This window comes from Porites lutea, chromosome 8 (assembly GCF_958299795.1).
Source record: "Porites lutea chromosome 8, jaPorLute2.1, whole genome shotgun sequence".
Lineage (NCBI taxonomy): Eukaryota > Metazoa > Cnidaria > Anthozoa > Scleractinia > Poritidae > Porites > Porites lutea.
Window position 1 is genome coordinate 8,692,912 of NC_133208.1, and position 21,287 is coordinate 8,714,198.

The window sequence follows — 21,287 nt, forward strand, 5'->3', positions numbered from 1 at the left end:
CTATTTTTGACAAAACGCACCTCTTTCGTGTATCTTCCATTAAAAAGTTGTACCCTTTATATCTGCTTCGTCAGAATAAATCGGTAAGAAAGGAGGTCTTCCGGTCATTTTCGAGTAACCTTAACATGTAAATGATATTGCCATAAGGCGTGTTCCTTCGAAGCATTTTAATAATAGGCTCTTTAAAATACCTAATGAAATATTTTCCTCTCCTTTCACATACTTCAACTTGTGATTTCCTAGCTACCCTTTGATACACCTGATGCTTGAAAGAGATAACCTTCGGGCGAAGCCTTCCGGACTTTGAAACTGTGCATCAGGAAATCATGAACAGGAGATGAGTGGACCTTCGGAGATGGACGGTGATTGAAGACTGACGCAAAAATAGATGATACAATAAAGAGTCCAAAGAAACGCTAAGACTTATACGGGATAACTCAAAATGAAGTGAATGAAAAGCAAATGAAGGCTGAATAAAGTAATGCCAATTGGTCACCTGTTCACCACACCCCATCACTCCACCCAAAAAAAAAACGACAACAATTTAACTAAAAGTAGTAATTGAAGAAGAAATAGGACTGTAATAGGTCGCTGATAAGCCGGTTTGTTTGTTTTTGTCTTTTATCTGTTTGGTAATTCATCACTCGTGGACAAGGCAGCTACTAGAGCCAGTCCCTCCTGAGTGCTGAATTTTCAAGATGGCGTCGCTTTGTTATTCTCCACTTTTTGCCCTTTCAAAATGTAACCTAGGCAGTATTTCGAGCTTTCTGATATGTTCCCCAGCTGCTGAGCGTACTTTACAGCGAAGTATGAAAGAAAATTCACGAAGAGGACTTAAAACAAACACGAAGGGATCGGCCTGTTTGCAAGAAAAAGATTGGAAACTATAACAAATGTGAGTTTTCTAATTTCTTCCTGTTTCAATGGCCCAAAATGATTATTAGTGTTTTGGTTACATGGATGATAGTAGACTGCAATTTGGTTGTCAGAGTTGTTCTGTCGTTTTAGTTGTGTGCTGTAGATCAATTCAAAAATGCCCGATTTTTTGCTCGTTTGCAGACACCGAGTTTAGGTCAGATAAAATAAGAAAATTTTAGTCTTGTCCGTGGCTACTTAACAAATCTTACGGTTTTAGAAAGTAGTTCTGTGATGTGTTGTATCGCATACAAAAAATAAACTTCGCTCGTTAAATTTTGAGGGTTCTGTGAGTTTCAGGAAATGGTGAAAATTTGCTTATAAAAATGGCGTCCGAGGGGGTCGAATAAAGTGATGCTCGTATCTCTAATACAAGAGCAGTGAAGAACCTATGTTTGGTATATTTGTCCATTACTCCACCAGACCTATCTATGATGTTAGTATGAACTTATTCTGTTGACCCCCTTCCGTTGACACTTTTAACATTTTGCCCGGTTTTCTCTGACAACCACTCTTAAGTTAACAGAGAAATTTATAGCAACGTTTACGGCAAACGGCAAGCGTTAATTTGTACCTTGTGGGTTCTCCCATTTATTGTGGTTTACTGTACATAACTTATTCAATTGCAAAAAAGGTAGTCGTTTCACGCCAGTTTTATCCATAATCCGTGTTGATTTAAGCCGTTCTCATAGTGTTTTACCACCATGATGTGCCGCCGAGCCCATTAAACTCTCACCCTGTTTAAGACAAAAATTGATCATTTTCTTACCTTGTTTAAGACAACAAAGCTCTAATTTCACGACTCTAATCAGTTTTGTTTCGGTCAAAACATAAGTGTTTTTTACACTCACATCAAGGTTTTTATATTTTTATAAATACTTGTTGGTACTTGAGTGGCCCAGTATTGAAGTCAGAACATCAAGCTTCCGTTAATGTAAGTCCCCGTCCTCTTCGCCACGGCCTTCTTCGGTCCTTTGTTTCTCAACAGTTTCAACTATGTTTCAGGATGTAAAATGCTATTTATTCGGGCGTAATAGTACGAAAAATGAAGCACTTATTATCCGCCGTGCGCTATTATGTCTATTGTTGTTATGTTTTGAGCCAGTGATTGGGTAATTCGACTTTAGATACTGTTAAAACCTTCGCCCGCAAAAACTTTCTAACGATGAAGGTTCAAATCGGCAAATTAACTCTCACTTTTGAGAAGTTATTAACCGTTTTCAACAGAGGCTTGAAACATATTTTGCTATGTTTTAAAAGATCCACTTTCTCTGTATTTTAAAATAAGAGGCGTTTTAAAGCAGACGCTATTTTTGAGGTTAGAAATACTTATAAAAAGGTCTAATCGCTTCCTTGAGTCGTTCCAACTTGGATCGCAGCTAGGGAAAGTCGGTCTACAGGAAATAGAGTAATTTTTTCTTTTTACTCTACACTAAAAGCCTTGTTAATACGTTTCATAGTAGCCAACTATGTACTACAGTGAATTTTAATTTTTCTATTTAGAAGTTTAATAAACCCCTAAGCTTGCATGCATTTAGAGTTTTTTAACTTTCATAATCATAATGCACATTAAAATTGTGTCCCGAAGAGACTTTATTTATTTACCTACAGTATCAATTTTCTCACTACCCTGGGTACCAAAGGTTTATTCTCTGTTTCCTCGTGAACGACAAAAGTCTTCGCCGAAGGTCGTTTTTTTATGAACACTTTACTGAAGAAACCGGAAACCGTCCATTACAAATCCCTAAAGGCACCCAGCGTTGTACAGCGCAGACGGTCTTGTAGTGCTTTATAGTTTCGACTTATCAAGTAAATATTATTTCAAGGTAACTGAAGGGTGTCGTTCCAGCCTTGCGGATGTTCAAGACTGACAAGGGTTCTTAAAAGTCACGATCTCCAACACATGACGTCAGTTGCTGAAAGGTTGCTTAATGCTACAACGCGTGTAAAACCCCGTGGTAAAACCCTAAGATTTTAATTTCGAGTCTAATTTCGGTTATTGCTATTTCAGTACTGCTATTTGGCAATCACTGACGAAAGAGGACGCAACCATAGACACGTTTCACAAGTGATTTGATAACGACTCAACATCGTGAGCGAAATGTTGTAATCTGTGCCCTGGATGAACTAATTCGTCGGTTATTATGAAATCGCTTTGATGCGTCAGTTATCATGCAAGACATAAAGTTATTGACTTTATTCTGTCACAAGAAGCGAATGAACCGCATTATTGCCGCGCGAGAACCCATGGAAGAAAGTATTTTAACTGCAACCTTTCAATGAAGAAAATGTGGGGTGAATTAGTGAGTAAAAACCCTGATAGACAACCAGCTTAAGAAGAAAGAATAAGGGTCAAGTAATCAGTTTTTCAACCTTTCGAAATTTGTTCATCCAGGAATTAAGAGATTTATTTAGTTTTCGTAAAGAGAGGCAAGACACATGTCAAACTTGCGATAAACTTGAGAATGGTTTGAAAGGACTAGAAATTGAGAAAAAGAGAACTGGAAATAAGGCAATTGATGTTCAAATCAGTAAACTTCTAGCCGAAAAAGCCTCGCACAAAAGAGAAAGTGAAGTAAGATTTGCCTCGCTAAAATACGACTTCAATGTACTTGCATCGAAGCTAGAAATCTCTGAATAAGTGTTTCAGCAAAGCGGGGCTAGATGGCGAAATCTGCCACTATGACAATAAAAAGTCTTTCAATTATTTGTTGGTGTTGTTGTTTTTTAACGTATTGAACGAAAATGGGGTATCAATTGTGTCAATGGCGAATCACAAAGCGGTTTTGGCACATAATTCGGCAAAACTAGTAGGGGCAAGGAAGAGGGAAAGGGGTAAAGATGAAACTAATTTCCGTCATTATCACTCCCCTTTTAGTAAAAAGTAACCAATTATCACAAATAATATTTCGGCAAGCAATATTATGTTATTTCTGTTCCATTATTCCTCTTCAACTCCTAGGAAAAACGCTAAGAAAATGCACAGCTGAATTTTGGCCATCTCGAACTTGTGATCACTAGGTTGCGATTAGTACCAAGAGTTTTCTCTCGCACGTTGATTGGACATGAGCTATAGTCTAAACGTACAAACTGACGCGATTGCTATATTTATTTTTCTGTCTCTTGTACGATATTTTTCACAAAACATGGCGGAAATGGACATTATAACTGTTCGAGTTTAAAAAAAAAAACAGAAAGTAATTTGCTATGGTCTATATTCTTATAGTTCGTAGAAATTTAAATCTGTGCAGTGAAATCATTGTATGGATTATTTTGACCTACTTTTCATGGTTTAAAAAGAGTTTTACTAATTGTAGTGTAGGATAATATACGCTCATCTTTAGGAGAACAGACAGACAGATGATATGTTTCGTGTATTTACATCGAAAGCAAGAGCTGAGTGAGATTTGCACCGAGTTTCCCGCCTTTTATAGGTGCCAGTAGCCACCGAAACACTTACGGCGGATTGATTCATGGTCAGTAGATGAGAAGATTGCGTAGACCAAAGGAAGTTTTCCTTGAATAAAAAAATAATAATAACAATCCGTATTTTGGAGTAAAATAGCTTCGTATAGTGCGCTGTGACAGATGAAAAACCTAGAGCGTCTTCCGTGAAACAACAAAACCCATTTGTTTTAACGTGGTGTAGAGCTTTCCGCTGGATAAATCACTATTATGGGTTAGGGAAACCAAACGCCCTATCTACCGGATACCTTTATCCACTTTTGAGCAACTGGGGCCTACTTTAGAAAGGAAAACATACAGCAAGACAGAAGTTGTACTTGTAAAAACTGAAGGAACCCTTTCGTCTTGTTCTTTTTTCTACCCACACTTTTTTTTCTTTATTCATTATCAAATAAAAACATGAGGAAAAGGTTAAGATCACTTTAATGCCTGTATTTGCAAACATGCTGTAATACCCTAATTGTGAGTTTTACTAGTCTTTTAGTTTTCAAAGCTTTTAGCGGTTTTATTAGGGCAACCAACTATTTTTCTTCTATAAAATAACCTTTCAAGTAAATAAATACTGGCTACAAATTTGTGATGAAAAAAGCTCACAATGTCACCGTTTATTCCTCCAAAATATTCAGAGTGTTTCTACTAAGTAATGATCATCATACGTTGCGCTTTTCACATCTGATTAGGAAGATACTACATTTAGTATAGCCTCAAATTTCCCTAAATTACTAAAAACAAAACACACCCTAAACTTTATTTTTGGTAGTATGCCTCCTTCCTGACCTCGAACTTACCGCCAAACCCAGAACACCAAACAAATTACGCTGGGTGCCAATTCACAAATTATTTCAATGATTTAACAAGATTTAAAATAAAACTATATAAATCAAGAATACATTTTTTAGTCTGTATAACAAGCAAAATAGCAAAAAGAAAGTGTTAACACTATATCCACGCAATCGCTACGCTCACTCGCTCTTTCTCTAATACTTCGGCTCAGTAAACGCTACCTAGATCACTTCCTATAATGGAAAAGAAGCTAAAAGTCTTAACATAAAAATAATACAAGTGGAAAACGTATATCCCTTTCCACAACAAAACACTCAAAAAATGCTTCCTTCAATAGTGGTTTCTTTCACATATCTTCACCATCTGTAAAAAGAGGAATAAATTCAACAAATCATAAAAATCAAAAAGCTAACATCAAAACCCCCAAATTATCCCTCATCCTATACACAGCACACCCTAAAGCAAGTTCTAAGCAGAGAATTTAAGGTTAAATCACCCCCCCTGACTTCCTCCAACCCCCCCCCAGCCTAGCACGTGCTTGAGGGGAAAGCTTTCATTGGCCAATGGGTCTCAAACATTACAAGAATTTGACATGACAAACTAAAGGCAGACATGACCAGTGCACTGACTCTCCCAAAGCAAGACTAACGGAAGGTACCACGCTTTTGCAGCACCCACCGCCCCTAGGGATTGACATGGAGGCCCCTTTCCAGCCCATGGCGAATTAGCTCAGGGACTGAGCTTGACAATGAGACCAACCAGGACAGCAAGCCCCCTATGTTTTTTCTCACCGCAATGACCAGAAACCTGGCTATCCGCAAGTTCCTCTGCGAATATTCTGGCCTGTTTTGAGGTGTGTTTTCAAAAATTCGGCTAGATATATTTCGTACATTTCACACAAAAGTAGATAATTAATGGAAAATAGGTGACAACAGAGGAGTTGATGACAAGAAAATCAACTTGTATGTCTTTCTTGATTCAAGTAGCCAATCGTGAACGTTTGTGAATTTCATTTTCCATGCAGGGTTTTTACACGCCCTTTGAGTGCAGAGAAGCAGGCATACATTACGTTTTGGGTGGACGAGAAGGACGTCTCCGTCAAGGAGATTAGCCAGAAGACGGGAATTTCACCCGCTACGATTCGACCAACAGATAACACATGAAACTTTTGCTGAATTTTCAGGGTGCGTGACCCATACTTTGAACAATTTTCCCATCGCCGAAATAGATAAAACAGTCAAAGTCAATAAACAAGCGCTTGCCATTAATAACAGCATCAAATGGAGAGAGGATGAAATATTAACAAAACTTGTATTTTTACTTTCCAAATTTGAAAGCTTACTTTTGACATTGTAGCGATGTCCAGTGCAAAAAATCACACTATGAAATCTTGAAATATCACGCGCGGTAACGTGACAAGATGTACTTTCTTGTTACCTGTAAGAGTGCATGTTTTGCCCTGGGGCTATTTATAGCTACATATGACTGGAAGAAATTATGAGATAAATTCATCATTTGTAAAGCAAGAGATAGTAAAAATTGCCACAGTTGTCTTCTAATCTCTTTCTCTCCACAATATCTAAGATTCGGAACGATTAACAGGACATTTTGAAGTTGCTACCAAGATTAGCAACGGTTAACAACGATTAACGAGGACGTTTCATAAGAATCAGAAGGTCATTTACTTTTAAAAACGAAATGATGTTAACCGTTTCAATGCTTTGTTAATCGTAACATTATTCTATCCATGGAATTATCATAAAAAGTTAACCGACTTGTAGCAAACGACTGTAACCCTCATAGTTTAGCCAATTTTAAGATCTGAGAAGCCGTTTCCACGTGACGGGATACGTTTCCATATTGGCTTCACTGTACGTCACTAAATAAACACTACGAACTTCTTTTCTTCTAAGAAAACCGTCATCTGAGTCTTGTTCTGACTCTTCTGAAAATTATAAATCACTTTCCACACTTTTCAAGCCTACCAGGTTTGAACAACACGAAAACATGTAACAGTGAGCACCCGTTCTACGGCTACTGCAAAATCTTACTGTTTCAAGAGGGTGCAGCAAAAAAAGTATATGAGGTCGTACTTTTCTATGAGAAGATTGTGTGCCGTGAAACTTTGTGCTCAAAACAGCTTCTGTAAAGTGCTTTTTAACTTTTCATAGTCGGAAGAGCCGTATTCTCGCTGAATCTAAACTAAACCGGGCTGCCTTTCATCCTTCTTCTGTGACAAATTAGAATCTCTTCCTTAGAAGATACAAAGGACGAAACAGCTGAAGACCTTACAAAGACCTGAGAAAGTCGCCATTTTACTCTCTGAGTACTCGTTTTTCTGAGATATAATAATATATACGCACGATAGTCGATATTGATGGAATCCCTAGTTTTAGTACACACAAGCGAGACATGCAGTGCTAAAGAGACACTCGCGTCCCTATTGACCTTTGGAGATGTACTTGAGTGTAACAGAGTTCTTTATAAAGAATTCAAAAACTGTTTATCAAGGTGTAACTGTGACACGGTTATTTTTTTAAAAGAACCCGTTCGTTGACGAATCACTGCTAATTACTCATTTGAAACAACAGTTTTGAGCAAAGATGACCCGCTGTTCTTCATGTTCCCTCTAAAAACTGTTTATGGCTTAAGCGATAACTTGGCTTTCTACTAAGTCCTCAACACATCATAGGCAATAAATAAGAAAATCTAGGTACGAAGCCCATGCTGACCAGATCTTCAAGGAGCAAAAGCTCTTGAAATGTTAAGAAATCCACTTGTTTTAATTAGGCCTTCTTAGGTTTTCACTCTTTCAAAATCCAATAACGATTTTTCAATGAACAACCAAATACATACACAGGAATTCGGTCTATGGAATCATATGTGATGATTCATGTGATGATGTCATAGCACTCTACAAATCATAACAAATCATAACTATGCTTCTAACTGAGCACATACAATCATTTCACAATCATAGGCATGATGCAATGTGTACAGTTAGAATCATTTCTGGAATCATAACATGATTTTATGTGTACACATAAAAGCATCTCTAGAATCATAACATGATTTTATGTGTACACATAACATCATCTCTGGAATCATAACATGATTTTATGTGTACACATAACATCATCTCTAGAATCATAGCATGATTTTATGTGTACACATAACATCATCTCTAGAATCATAACATGATTTTATGTGTACACATAACATCATCTCTGGAATCATAACATGATTTTATGTGTACACATAACATCATCTCTGGAATCATAACATGATTTTATGTGTACACATGACATCATCTCTGGAATCATAACATGATTTTATATGTGCACATGACATCATCTCTGGAATCATAACCTGATTTTGTGTGATGTACACATAATATCATCTCTGGAATCACAACATGATTTTGTGTGTACACATAACATCATTTCTGGAATTATAATATCATCTCAAATTACTTTTTTGACAACTATTTTGCGGTCCCCCTCCCCCTCCCTTTTGCAATTATTTCTTTTCCACTAGCTAAATCTGGCCATCAGACTCCCCTGCCCACTCCTCTCTAAAGAATTTCATTTCCAGGAATTATCTATAGGCCTGGTATGGATATTTTATCGAACCACATACCATAATCACAATCCAAATCTACGGTAATACAGTCAACTCTCTCTAAGACGGACACCTTTGGGACCAGCACGAAGTGTCCGTCTTAGAGAGGTGTCCATCTTATAGAGAGTCAAACAAAAGGAGTGAAGAAAGGCAGGGACCAACTCTAAGTGTCCGTTTTACAGAGGTGTCTGTGGTATAGAGGTGTCCATCAAGAGAGAGTCGACTGTACAACAATGTCAACTACTGCCTTGAATGCCCATTATAATTTTCAGTATATGAGTTGACATAGCAATAAATAAGTTTGTGACAGGAAGATAACTTTCGAATATAATAGAAAACAAAGACATTACTAGCAAACTTTAACAGCTGTACATCACTTTATTCTACATGCACTCAGCCATGTGTCCTTAGAAATTATTGTTAATTTCTTTTACCACTAGATACACTGTTATCTGTTATCTGTAAAACAATAATAAATTACTAGCCTCTTCAAGGGACTATTTGTAATCCAACTTAAAAAGCTAAAACTTTTCTCGCACCAACTGAATTTCAAACATAATGGGTCAACCTTTGTAAGTCTTATGCATTGCTTGCAAAACCCACCAAAATTATTATGTTTAGTGCTCCCTTATGAAATTTGTTTGACATCTTCATTCTTCGACAGGTACAATTTGTTTATGCAGAAAAGCACAAACAAAACAAAACAAAATTGTTTCCCGAGGGACCAGCCTTTAAGTGATTTGTTATATAGCTGGAATTTTTAAAGCTGGAAATTCATTAAACCTAGCTGTAATGGAGGTCATAGGTCAACATTCACAGGTAACATTGCATTGTTACCCTCTGGTGACATAGATTTTTTGCAATGTTGCCCGCTCAGAGATTTTGGCATGAAAAAGTTTCATTGTTAGATGTCATGTCACCTCAAAGTAGCCAATGAGACCGTGCACTGTTGAAAAGAAATTTCAAGCTATATAACAACACACAATATTGACCATGCAAAAACAGCAATATCCCCTTAACTATTCTAAGTACAGCTGTCAAGGGTATAGATCCTTAACACAGAAATAAAACACTAGACATACAATCATGTAGCTGAAAAAATTCTTGAAAAAATTAAAGGAACCATATGAGCTAATAATGTATGCATATTTAAATAATTTTGACCACGGTTGATTAACGTGCATTACAACTACGTACATATAATACATATATGTACGTAGAAGTTCCCTTCTAAATTCAATTAAATCTTATGGCAAAGAGATAACCTGATTTCCTTAATCAATTAACTAGTCAGCTCACTCCAGTTGAAAAAAAAGTTATGGAAAAAACACAGTCGACTGATTAAAAGAAAAGAAACTGCATAACATGAAAAGAGCCAGGTGAAAAGATCACCTACATGTTTGCAACAGATGGACAAATGTGCATGACAGTACTTAATAACCAGATGCATCATCTACTGCACATCAGAAATTATAAAACGGCAATTTATGAATTACTTTTGAACTGAACACTTTAATAACCAAAGTACAAACTACAATTCCTTTTTCTAAATTTAAACAGGATTAACAAATACTTTTGAAATCTATCACATCATCACCATAATTTACACTAAAAGAAATTTCATTAAGAGACTATATGAAGCAATAATTTTAAACATACAGTATCCTATAATATGCATGTGCAATATACACAAACGAATATGATTAATCAGGATGCCCACATCGATCACACCACTTTCAAATAATCCTATTTGTCCAAGAAGAAAGATGTGTGATGGCAGCTGGAATTTGAGTGTGGATGGTTTTTGGGATAACAGGCAATAGGCAAGTGGTCAATTATTCTTTCAAATGGAAAACAACACCAAGCAGTAGGACGACCCCAGTCAGGGTGTAAAGAAAGTCAGTTTTACAGCCTGCCATTCGGGCAAGCTGTAGCTAGCATGTCCCGTACGAAACTTGCAGCGCTGTACAGCGCCACAAAATCGCTTCAAAATAGCTGTTCAGCAGCCTTTTAGAAGCCAAACAGCAGCTTCATTCAAGTTGCAGCGGGCTGCAAAAGCGCTGTGCAGCCTTTGAAGGTTCTTTGAAGCTCTCGGCGGCGGTTTTGCAGCGCAGTTGTTGACTTTCAAACGCTGCGAAGTAGCTGCAGTAACGCTACAATTCAGCTGCGGTCGATCTGACTTTCTTAGCGCCAATAACATGAATCGCCAGATAAAGCCTTGGCACAGATTACGGGTTTTATAACGCGAAAACTTTGACTGTACCTCTAAGAAACGTGAGTAAGCTTGAGCGCACGGAAGATGACTTATTGAATAAACCTCCAAATTCTATGCTTTCAATAAATTTTATTCCGTGACCGGCAAGTGTGGGAATGTTATCGCTAATTCCCTGGAGACATTCTAGGCCGTAATCTAATTGGTCGGTCCTTTTGCATGAGATCCCATTACATCTCTAGACAAACACGGGATTGCCCAAACATTTGCGACCGTTGAATGAAAGGCGCAAACATTCTAAGTTTTTTTACATCTAGTTCTGTTTCGAGATGGAAGTTCTGTTGATGTTTTTGGATGGAACAGCTCAAACGTTTTTTGCAAACAACTCACTGAACAGTACGTGACTTCTACGCTAAGTATCGACGAATCGAACCAGAGCAAGCAACACAGATACAAGAATCTCAGATGGGGTTCGCTCTTACAAGATTCTTATACGCTTGTGGTAATGTTCGTTCCTTAGTCCATTGTAAAATTGAACGACGACCAAAGTAAAATTGGGTTGATTTCTTTCATGAAAAAAGTGTAGAAGATCGTGGATCATGAACAAAACGTCAAGGTGAGCAATGTCCAGCATAGCCCGTTGCAAAGAATCAAAATAGCATTTGCCTGCTGGCCGTGTAAACTTTACGTAGAACAATCGCTGTTATTCTCTTTATTTTTAAAAAAGATAATTTTCAATGTCTGCATGTTAAAGGATGTTCTTACATTCAGATGAGTGACCGTGATTGCTAAATATTTACAAAGCGAGACTGTTGCAGATTTGTTCTATGTCACGTGCTTTTGTAACGTGTACGCGTGGATACTAATAAAGTATAAGCTGCATTTTGACTTTCTAGTGGTTTTTACTCTGCTACTAAGGCCTTGTCAACTCCTCTACCATGTATCGTGATTATTGTATTATTGGAGCCTACATTTCTTTTTTTTCTACTAACGAGTGGTGGGCCATTACCGGTAACAACATTCTTTGTTTTTTTGAAGCCACTTTGCAGCCACTTTGCAGCGCAGATCGTAATTCGGGAATTTTCTGCACCGCTGCAAAAGCGCTGTTTATCGCTGTCAAAGGGCTTTCCACTGCAGCCAAAATTTGCGGCTGCTGCAGCCCAGCGCTTTTACAGCTCTTTTGTAGCGCTTCTTGAAGCCATTCTGCAGCGCTGCAGCAGCGCTGCTCGTTTCGTACGGGGTACTACCCAAAAGTCATTTCAACTAGCCCCAAAACCCTTTTTGATTCGCAGGATTGATTACAATCCTTTTGTAATTTGAATTACCCAAAAAACAGCACTTGCCCATTGGGCAAGTTAGGAACAAAAATCACTCGCCCGATAGCAAAATCCACTAGCCCTGGGCTATTGGACATGACTTTCTTTGCATGCCGACCCCAGTTTAAAATGTTGTTCTTGTACATGTAGAACCACGTGGTAGTTTACACTGACAAAGTGCTTACCAAAAATTTTTGCGCACAGGCAATGGTGTTGGTGTAAAAGATTTTCCAAAAAGATATCAGATTTGAATGCAATGAATGGTAACTGTTAACTGGTGCAAATCCTTCCCAATGGACTATCATTCATTCATTTACTTAGGTTTGCAATTGGATAGTAGTTTGCCCTTACCTGCATTAAAACCACCCCACAAATCAAATGCCTGACATTGAAGATGTTACCTTGCTTTTAAAACAACTCAGAAAGAGCATGAAGACCAGATGACCTATCCACACCATGATTAGGGTTAGCGAAACGATACCAGTCAACATATGCAAAACCATGTGTCTATCTTCTAGAATTCCCTCTTTGCGAAAAATGAACTGTGGCTGAAAAAAAGAACATTACTCGAAGAGACCCTATCAACACCTTGAATATCACGGTCTACACAGTATGCAAGTATAGTGCTGCCACGTTCTGTTCTGTTAAACTGTGAGGAGAATGTTGTTCCATTCACCTTGCATCTAGCAAACATGTCAATGTGAGGCTCTACCAAAAACAAATGCATCTTTCCACAGCTGTGTGAAGTAAACCATGAGGTCTTTTAAAAATGATAACTGAACACACTTGTTTACTCTCTTGGGTGGATAAGCAAAACAACAGGCCACGAGGATGGGAGAAATTCCTCCATTTCAACAACCACAAATGGGTCACCTGCACTTAACAAAGAAAACCTAGAACTTAATACCTCTTCATTGAAATAATCTTCTGCCTCCCTTCCTAGTTGATTAAAATGAAGATTTTCTGGAATGCTATCTGATGGTGTTTCCAAACGATGTGTGATGGCAGCTGGAATTTGAGAGTGGATGGTTTTTGGGATAATGGGCAATAGGCAAGTGGCCAATTATTCTTTCATATGGAAAACAACACCAAGCAGTAGGAGGACCCCAGTCAGGGTGTAAAGAAAGTCAGTTTTACAGCCTGCCATTCGGGCAAGCTGTGGCTAAGCATGTACTAGCCCAAAAGTCATTTCAACTAGCCCCAAAACCCTTTTTGATTCGCAGGATTGATTACAATCCTTTTGTAATTTGAATTACCCAAAAGACAGCACTTGCCCGTTGGGCAAGTTAGGAACAAAAATCACTCGCCCGATAGCAAAATCCACTAGCCCCGGGCTATTGGACATGACTTTCTTTGTACGCTGACCCCAGTTTAAAATGTTGTTCTTGTACATGTAGAACCACGTGGTAGTTTACACTGACAGAGTGCTTACCAAAAATTTTTGCACACAGGCAATGGTGTTGGTGTAAAAGATTTTCCAAAAAGATATCAGATTTGAATGCAATGAATGGTAAGTGTTAACTGGTGCAAATCAATATGTGTTTTTTTAAAATTTATTTCTGGGTGCCCTCATTAGTAAAGGGCTACCCTTTTGAAAAATGCCTCACGTGCACTTCTCTCACTCCACACTCTCCCCCCCCTCCTCCCCCCACCCACACTTTACATATTGCAACTCGGGAAAATTATGGATACATGCATCCAACATATTGATTGTGGGGTGCAAGATGGGATTGGGCATCCATGAATTTACGTGAAAAACACATAATGGTGCTATTAAAAACTCGTAATAATTTTGTATATGATTGTAGCTTTTCTTGATAGAGGATATTACATGACCTCTTGGAGATACAAAATTTCATATCTCCAAGTGGCCATGTAATATTCCATCATTTATTATATAGATACTGATGAAATACCAGGATTTTTCCTTTTTTTAAAAAAATCATATCTTCATCGCACGCAGTGAAGATACTATTTTTTTCTTTCACGTGTGACAATATTGGCATTGCCATGGTTACTAACATGATTTTTGGAACAGAAAATAATATTATAAGTATTATTGTCTTTATTTCTCCTTTATAACTTTATATCCGAGTTTCATAACATTTTTGTGACAGGCATTTTTCAATAGGTGACCACTTTAATTGCACTATTTTGCTGTTTCAAAAATGAATTTAAAAAAAGTTGTGTTTTATGTAGGAATTTCATCAGTATCTATAAAATAAACAGAGCATTACATGGCCCTGCGGGGATACAAATTTTATCTTCTCGTGCTAAAAGTATCTCTCACTCGTTCGCTAATCGCTCACTTGTGAGAGATACTTTCAGCAGTCGAAGATAAAATTCATATTCCCGCTCGGCCATTTTATATTCTCTATTTTATTTTATACTAATGAAATATTTAACCATTTCCCCCTAATTTGTTGCTGTACAAGGTGCACACTTGGGCCGCAAATAAACTATATGCCCTCCAAAAGTAATGTGATTGACCTATTATATACAGGGATGTTTTAAAAACATCTCAAATGTGCTTATGAATACAGGTTGTACTTAAACCTTACATAGCATAAATTCAGTAGAAGGGAAAGAATACTGTAAAATTTACTTTACCATGTGGTTACATTTCATTATTTTAAAAATGAATTTAATCAGGATACTTGGTATAACAGACTAGTGGAATTTGTTCCTACGAAATAGTGAGAAATGCAAGCCAGTGTTGTTGTGTATTTGCTAAATCAATACAGGTTAGTTGGTATACTGAAAAGTGGGGCCTGAGTAATTAATTTGGTGGCCTGTAAGTGTTACCTAACATGACCTTGTCTGTGGTATGTTAATAAAATCTCTGGTACTAATGATCTGGGCCCAGTTGTTCAAAGGCCAATTAGCGCTTAACCCATGGTTAAATTTAACCTGGGTTCCTTTTTCTTTTGTTCAAAAGCATTTTCTCGTGTATTTTTCTCTGTTATTTTTAAGAGCATCCAATCATCAACTTGTTGACAAAAAGAATTAAAGTGAATTTACTTTTTGAAGCTTTCATGTCTGAATTCAAATTTTGACCAAACCCAGAGTTATCTTAACCCGGCTTTGAACAACCCAGCCCAGGGGGTTCAAGTTCTCATGCAAATTCTTATAAAATGTATAGTTAGATAGAGTAGAGCAGGGCTCTTGTAAGTATTAAAGTTTTCAATGAACCACTTTACTCAAAGCTGCTCAGCTGATTAAAAAAGATGTATGGCCTGTATGCAATAAACTTGTTATTACTTGTTGTAACTATCTTTTACTCACCTTTATTGAAAAATTCAGCGGTACCTTAAACGTACAAATCTCTTCACAGGTAATCCTTGTAGGCTCAGCACTTACGTACTCACTCAAGAAACACAATCCATTATGCAGTGAACGATTAACAGACATCATTCAGAAGAATCACAGTCTTTTGGAATGAATAATACACAGTGGTCTGAATGTGGTTAACTTCGTTCAAAAAGACTGTGATTCTTGTGAATTATGTTTATTGATCGTTCACTGCATAATGAGAGAGAGAGAAATGAGAGACGATTGTAATAGACCTGTTGGAATCATAGCTATGATTAACAGCACTGTAAATCATAGTTATGATTCCAGAGATGATGTTAATAGTTCTATTGGAATCATAGCTATGATTAACAGCACTGTAGATCATAGTTATGATTCCAGAGATGATGTTAGTAGTTCTATTGGAATCATAGCTATGATTAATAGAACAATAAATCATAGTTATGATTCCAGAGATGATTTTAATAGTCCTATAGAAATCATAATGATGATTATGATACCAATGGAATCATATTATGATGTTTAGGGTACTTGTCAAATCATATTACGATTCGTTATGATGCATACAGGACTATTACATCATCACATGAATCATCGCATATGATTCCATAGGCTGGATTCCTGTGATAATACTAGGAGTGCTCAATCTTCTTTTTTTATCGCCATGCAGAACCAATACCAGCACCGCTTACATTCAAGTTCTAAAGTTTTACAACTCTCTGAATGAAAGGATGGATGGATGGATGGATGGATGGATGGATGGATGGATAGATGGAGGGAGGGAGAGAGGAAGGGACGAACGAACGAACGAACGACTGAATGAATGAATGAATCTCTCCTCCCTGGCTTTCTCAGGACCTCTTCAAATCGGGCTTAAATGGAAAAAATGGCTGGCTATGCCCCTGATTTTAAATATGCCTAATTGAGCAAAGTGGAAACCTTTCAACAGAAATGTAAAGGACTATATTTGAGGACAAAATTCAGAAATCGTCTTTGCTCAAATAAAAATTTCTAGTGTTTACAAGCGATTGTGCCGAGATACCGCGCAACATACTATACTGGATAGAGCGCAAAGCACTGCAAAACATAATTCTTCCTACTTACCAGGAATAACAGTGAATCTTGCTTTAAATCCACGGGCTGTTACAGAACCATCAGTAACAAAACGTACAATCAAGGTTTCGTGGTTAGAAGAAAAAGTCGAACTGCTGGTGAGTAAACCACATAAACGCTCAGGAAGCACACCACTGCCATATCTGACAACATTTTGCATTTGTATATAGTCGTAGAGACAGTTAGTCGCCTTCTCTATGTCCATGTCTTGAATGACCAACTTGATGCGATTTCCTGTACTTGCCATGATTTTCCAGCTGCAATTGTGGTTATTTCCATAATTTCCCGGGTAAGAAGGACTTGTGATGATGCCTGAGGTCCCTGTCAGGATTGCCATATTTGGACACGGCACTGACAATTAAGACAAGAGAATAATAACACGTTTCGTTTTGGACAAGGTGAGACACTCGCCACGTCAAGCTCGTGGAAAAAAAAAGAGATTTGACTTAATTCCCACAACAGTGATCGGGCGTTTTAATCATATAGTAGTCAATTTATCCTGGTTTTAAAAGGGGTTTGTCTCGAGGATATTGCTGTTTTTAGGAATATTACGTGCTGAAGTCATTACTTAGTGTCTATACACTTTTTAGTATATACACACTCAGTGATCTTGGTGATTTAAGCAATCTGATTGGTTCGCTATCTCGGACTATTCAACAATATTCACCTCCTAGCGAGTGGATAATGTGTGAGCTCAGTGTTTTTCCCATTTTTTTAGAGAACGATCTTTTAAAAGTCGACAAAATCCTAGGGCTGACTTTTTTTAAGGCAAGAAAAGACTTGGAAGGATTCAATACAGCGTTTTTCAATTTACTGTAGCAGGAGTTTTGTGCTCGATGGATTGTTTACAACTCCCGTGTATTCGCGTAGAGGAAGCCGTTTCGTGAACTCAGCGTTTTCTAAGAAGAAAATTTTGGCTCAAAAATCGAAGTTTATTTATGACAAACAAATTTAAAAGGAAATGTTTGCAGAAATTCTACGTTTCAAGTAAACAGGAAAAAGAATGATACAGAAAGACGACGTCTTACCTCGAGCAACCGAGCCGGCCATTTTTGTCAGCACTTCATGCGAAGAACGACACAACAAACCCTTTTGGCTATAAACTTGGCGAGTCAACAGAAAACAACACAGCTCTACTTTTCTTCTCAGGTAAGGAAACAGTTCAAACTTTTAGCGGTTCCATTTAAGCCATTACGCTGTTGTTTGCGAAATGATAAACTTGTGAATTGCCATGTTTGAAAATTCTGCAAAGATCTATTTTTAAACTTACGCGTGATTTGATCTGTCAATCAAATCGCACTTTTGAATGGTTTCCTCTCTGATTTTGTTGAGATCACTTCGTGTGTATAGAGTGGTTTTCGTTTGAGTGTCGTAAAACCAAAACCACAGTAATTACTCTGGTCAATCACATAGGACACAGACAAGACATTGAACCAATCAAAACTCGAAGTAATTACATGTGGCTGACGCAAAGCGCGGGAAAATGCATGCGAGCGCGTCACAATTGGCTTTGGTTTTACTTCTGATTGGATGAAAAGGTGGCGCGAATCTTTTAAGCCAATCGCATCGTGTAGAAAGTGCAAAACCAATTACTTTTCGACACTCAAATGAAAACCGCTCTATACTAAAACAATTATTCTTTTCAATCTCGGTGAATAGTGGCTTTGGGAATATTTACCTCGCCGCTTTCGCGGCTCGGTAAATATTTTGCCACTATTCACCTCGATTTCAAAGAATAATTGTTAAATACAAAATGCTCCTTTAGAGTTATGGAGAAGGTCCCAAACAAAATTTATCAGACAGCACTATCCGTAACTATTTTTTGGTAATTTTTTGCATTGAAAATGCTGGCCATTTTTTATAGTTTCAATCATCCTTACCTTCCATATTAACAGACGACAGGAAACGGTTTTAATGCCTAAATATAGTCTTATTCTTGGGATTCAATTGATAAGAAAACACCCTTTATCTTTTTAAAAAGGTAGAAAATAGCGTGACATAGCCCCTTTAAATAACTCGGTACACACCGTAAGAAATACTTCCATGGAATTCCATCGATTTCCGTGGAAATATTTCCATGGCATTCAATCACATCAATTTCAGTGGAATTCAATGGAAAAGTTCCACGAAATTCCGCGGAAACTACTGCATCCAATTCCATTGATCTCCATGGAGTTCTATGAAATTCACAGGAATTAGACCATGGAATTAGAATATCGCATTGAGTTTCAGATGTAAATGGAATGGGAGGTAGGGTGGGGGTGGGCGCTTATTCGAGGCTGGGCGCTTATTAAATTTTTCTGCCTTCGGGATGGGCGCTTATTCGAGGTGGGCGCTAATTCGAGGTTGCGCGCTTATTCGAATAAAAACGGTATATGTATTTACAATTTTCCACAGATTTAGGTGTCACTGCAAATTACTGGATAAGTTCACTTTTATTACATAGAAAACCGCTCAATCTCTTTTGAAAAGTTATGAATAAAAATTACTTAAGCTTAGTGAAATCAAAACTCATTCGTAACAACAAGTTGCTCAAACGTACATCGATAAATTTTTAGTGACTGACAGTCAGTCTTATGACGGACCTGACTCTTAACTGTTACAAGGTGCCTGTACTGAGTCTCTAGACAGCCAAGTCCAAGGAGCAACTACTCAGCCTCCCCACCCATGAAGCTTATGACTAGTCAATCACTTCCCCTAAGCTCTGCTAGTAGTGTTTCGGGCGAAGCCTTCCAGACTATGAAAAGTGTTACAGGAAATCATGAACAGGAGATGAGTGGACCTTTGGACACGGACGGTGATTGAAGACTGACGCAAAAATAGATAACACAATAAAGAGTCCAAAGAAACGCTAAGACTTATACGGGATAAGTCAAAATGAAGTGAATGAAGAGCAAATGAAGACTGAATAATGTAATGCCAATTGGTCACCTGTTCACCACACTCCATCACTCCGCCATAAAAAAACGACACAAAACAAGCCAGATTTAACTAAAAGTAGTAATTGAAGAAGAAATAGGACTGTAATAGGTCGCTGATAAGCCGGTTCGTTTCTTTTTTAGCCATAGACCATTTGCACTAAGAGGTCATCTGACATCGTTTTTATGAAAATGAACATTATATGCATTATATACATTATATTATATTATCCAGCTGCTGAACATACTTTACCGCGAAATATGAAAGAAAATTCACGAAGAGGACTTGAAACAAACACGAAGGGATCGGCCTGTTTGAAAGAAAAAGCTAGCTTGGAAACTATGACAAATGTGAGTTTTCTAATTTCTTCCTGTTTCAATGGCCCAAAATGATTATTAGTGTTTTGGTTACATGGATGATAGTAGACTGCAATTTGGCTGTCAGAGTTGTTCTTTCGTTTTAGTTGTGCGCTGTACATCAATTCAAAAATGCCCGATTTTTTGCTCGTTTGCAGACACTGAGTTTAGGTCAGATAAAATAAGAAAATTTTAGTCTTGCTTTTAATCTTATAGTAGTATAGAAAGTAGTTCTGTGATGTGTTGTATCGCATGCAAAAAATAAACTTCGCTCGTTAAATTTTGCGGGTTCTGTACGTTTCAGAAAATGGTGAAAATTTGCTTATAAAAATGGCGTCCGAGGGGTCGAATAAAGTGATGCTCGTATCTCTAATACAAGGGCAGTGAAGAACCTATATTTGGTATATTTGTCCAATACTCCACCAGACCTATCTATGATGTTAGTATGAACTTATTCTGTTGACCTCCTTCCGTTGACATTTTTAACATTTTGCCCGGTTTTCTCTGACAACCACTCTTAAAGACCTATCGTGTCGGTGTTCAGACACCGAAATGAGAGTAGCATTAAAAGCTACTGAAATAATACTAATTTAAACACAAAATCAAACGTGCAAACAGCCATGGCCCAGAATACCAGGCAGTTTAATTTTAAAGGCTGCACTGTTAATTTGCACTCTTAAACTCGACCTCGGCGGCCGGCAACAACGTTTTTCAACTTGGAATGTAACAATGTTGCGCAACAAGTTAAGCGAAAATGTTGCCTGTATTAGTTGACCGTAAAGATCATGCCAAAACGTCATGTGCTTTTAACAAATTGAAACCCAAGGAATTCCACAAACCTTTCTCGTTTGTTTGTTTGTTTGTTTTTAAACAGCTATACACGAAAAAGGGGAAATAACCGCGATATCAATAATTTATAACGATAATGACCATGATTTCATCACATGACAGACCCCGATCACACAGCGTCCTTTTTTATCAGAAGAATCTGCAATCTCAATGCACAATATATTTACCTGTGCAATTAACGCCGAGATACTTTGGTAGGCAGATATATAGGAAGTATCCTTTGGTGTTGTGGCATATGGAGCTGCCGTTACATTTGTGTTTTCCTGTTGCACACTCGTTTACGTCTGCAAAACAGGAGGTGCTACTATTCAGTTTGCCTTTTTTTTCTGATATAAATATAGTTGTTTTCGCCCACGAAAGGAATACCGAGAAACAGTCTTCTCTAATCAATTCGATGATTGCAGACGGAATTGATTCCAATCTGAG

The 21,287-nt window shown here is 37.6% G+C and overlaps 1 protein-coding gene across 1 annotated transcript in view; it reads right to left on the reverse strand.

The window, feature by feature from the left end:
* Window positions 1-4,788: 4,788 nt before the first annotated feature.
* LOC140946565 (uncharacterized) overlaps window positions 4,789-21,287 on the reverse strand; it is a 54,029-nt gene continuing 37,530 nt past the window's right edge. Inside the window, exons 7-8 of the mRNA XM_073395692.1 lie at window positions 16,729-17,088; window positions 4,789-5,526 (exon numbers count right to left, since the gene is read on the reverse strand). Of these exons, the coding sequence (XP_073251793.1) occupies window positions 5,510-5,526; window positions 16,729-17,088 (377 nt within the window). The 3' untranslated portion in view covers window positions 4,789-5,509. The remainder of the gene's footprint in view (window positions 5,527-16,728; window positions 17,089-21,287) is intronic.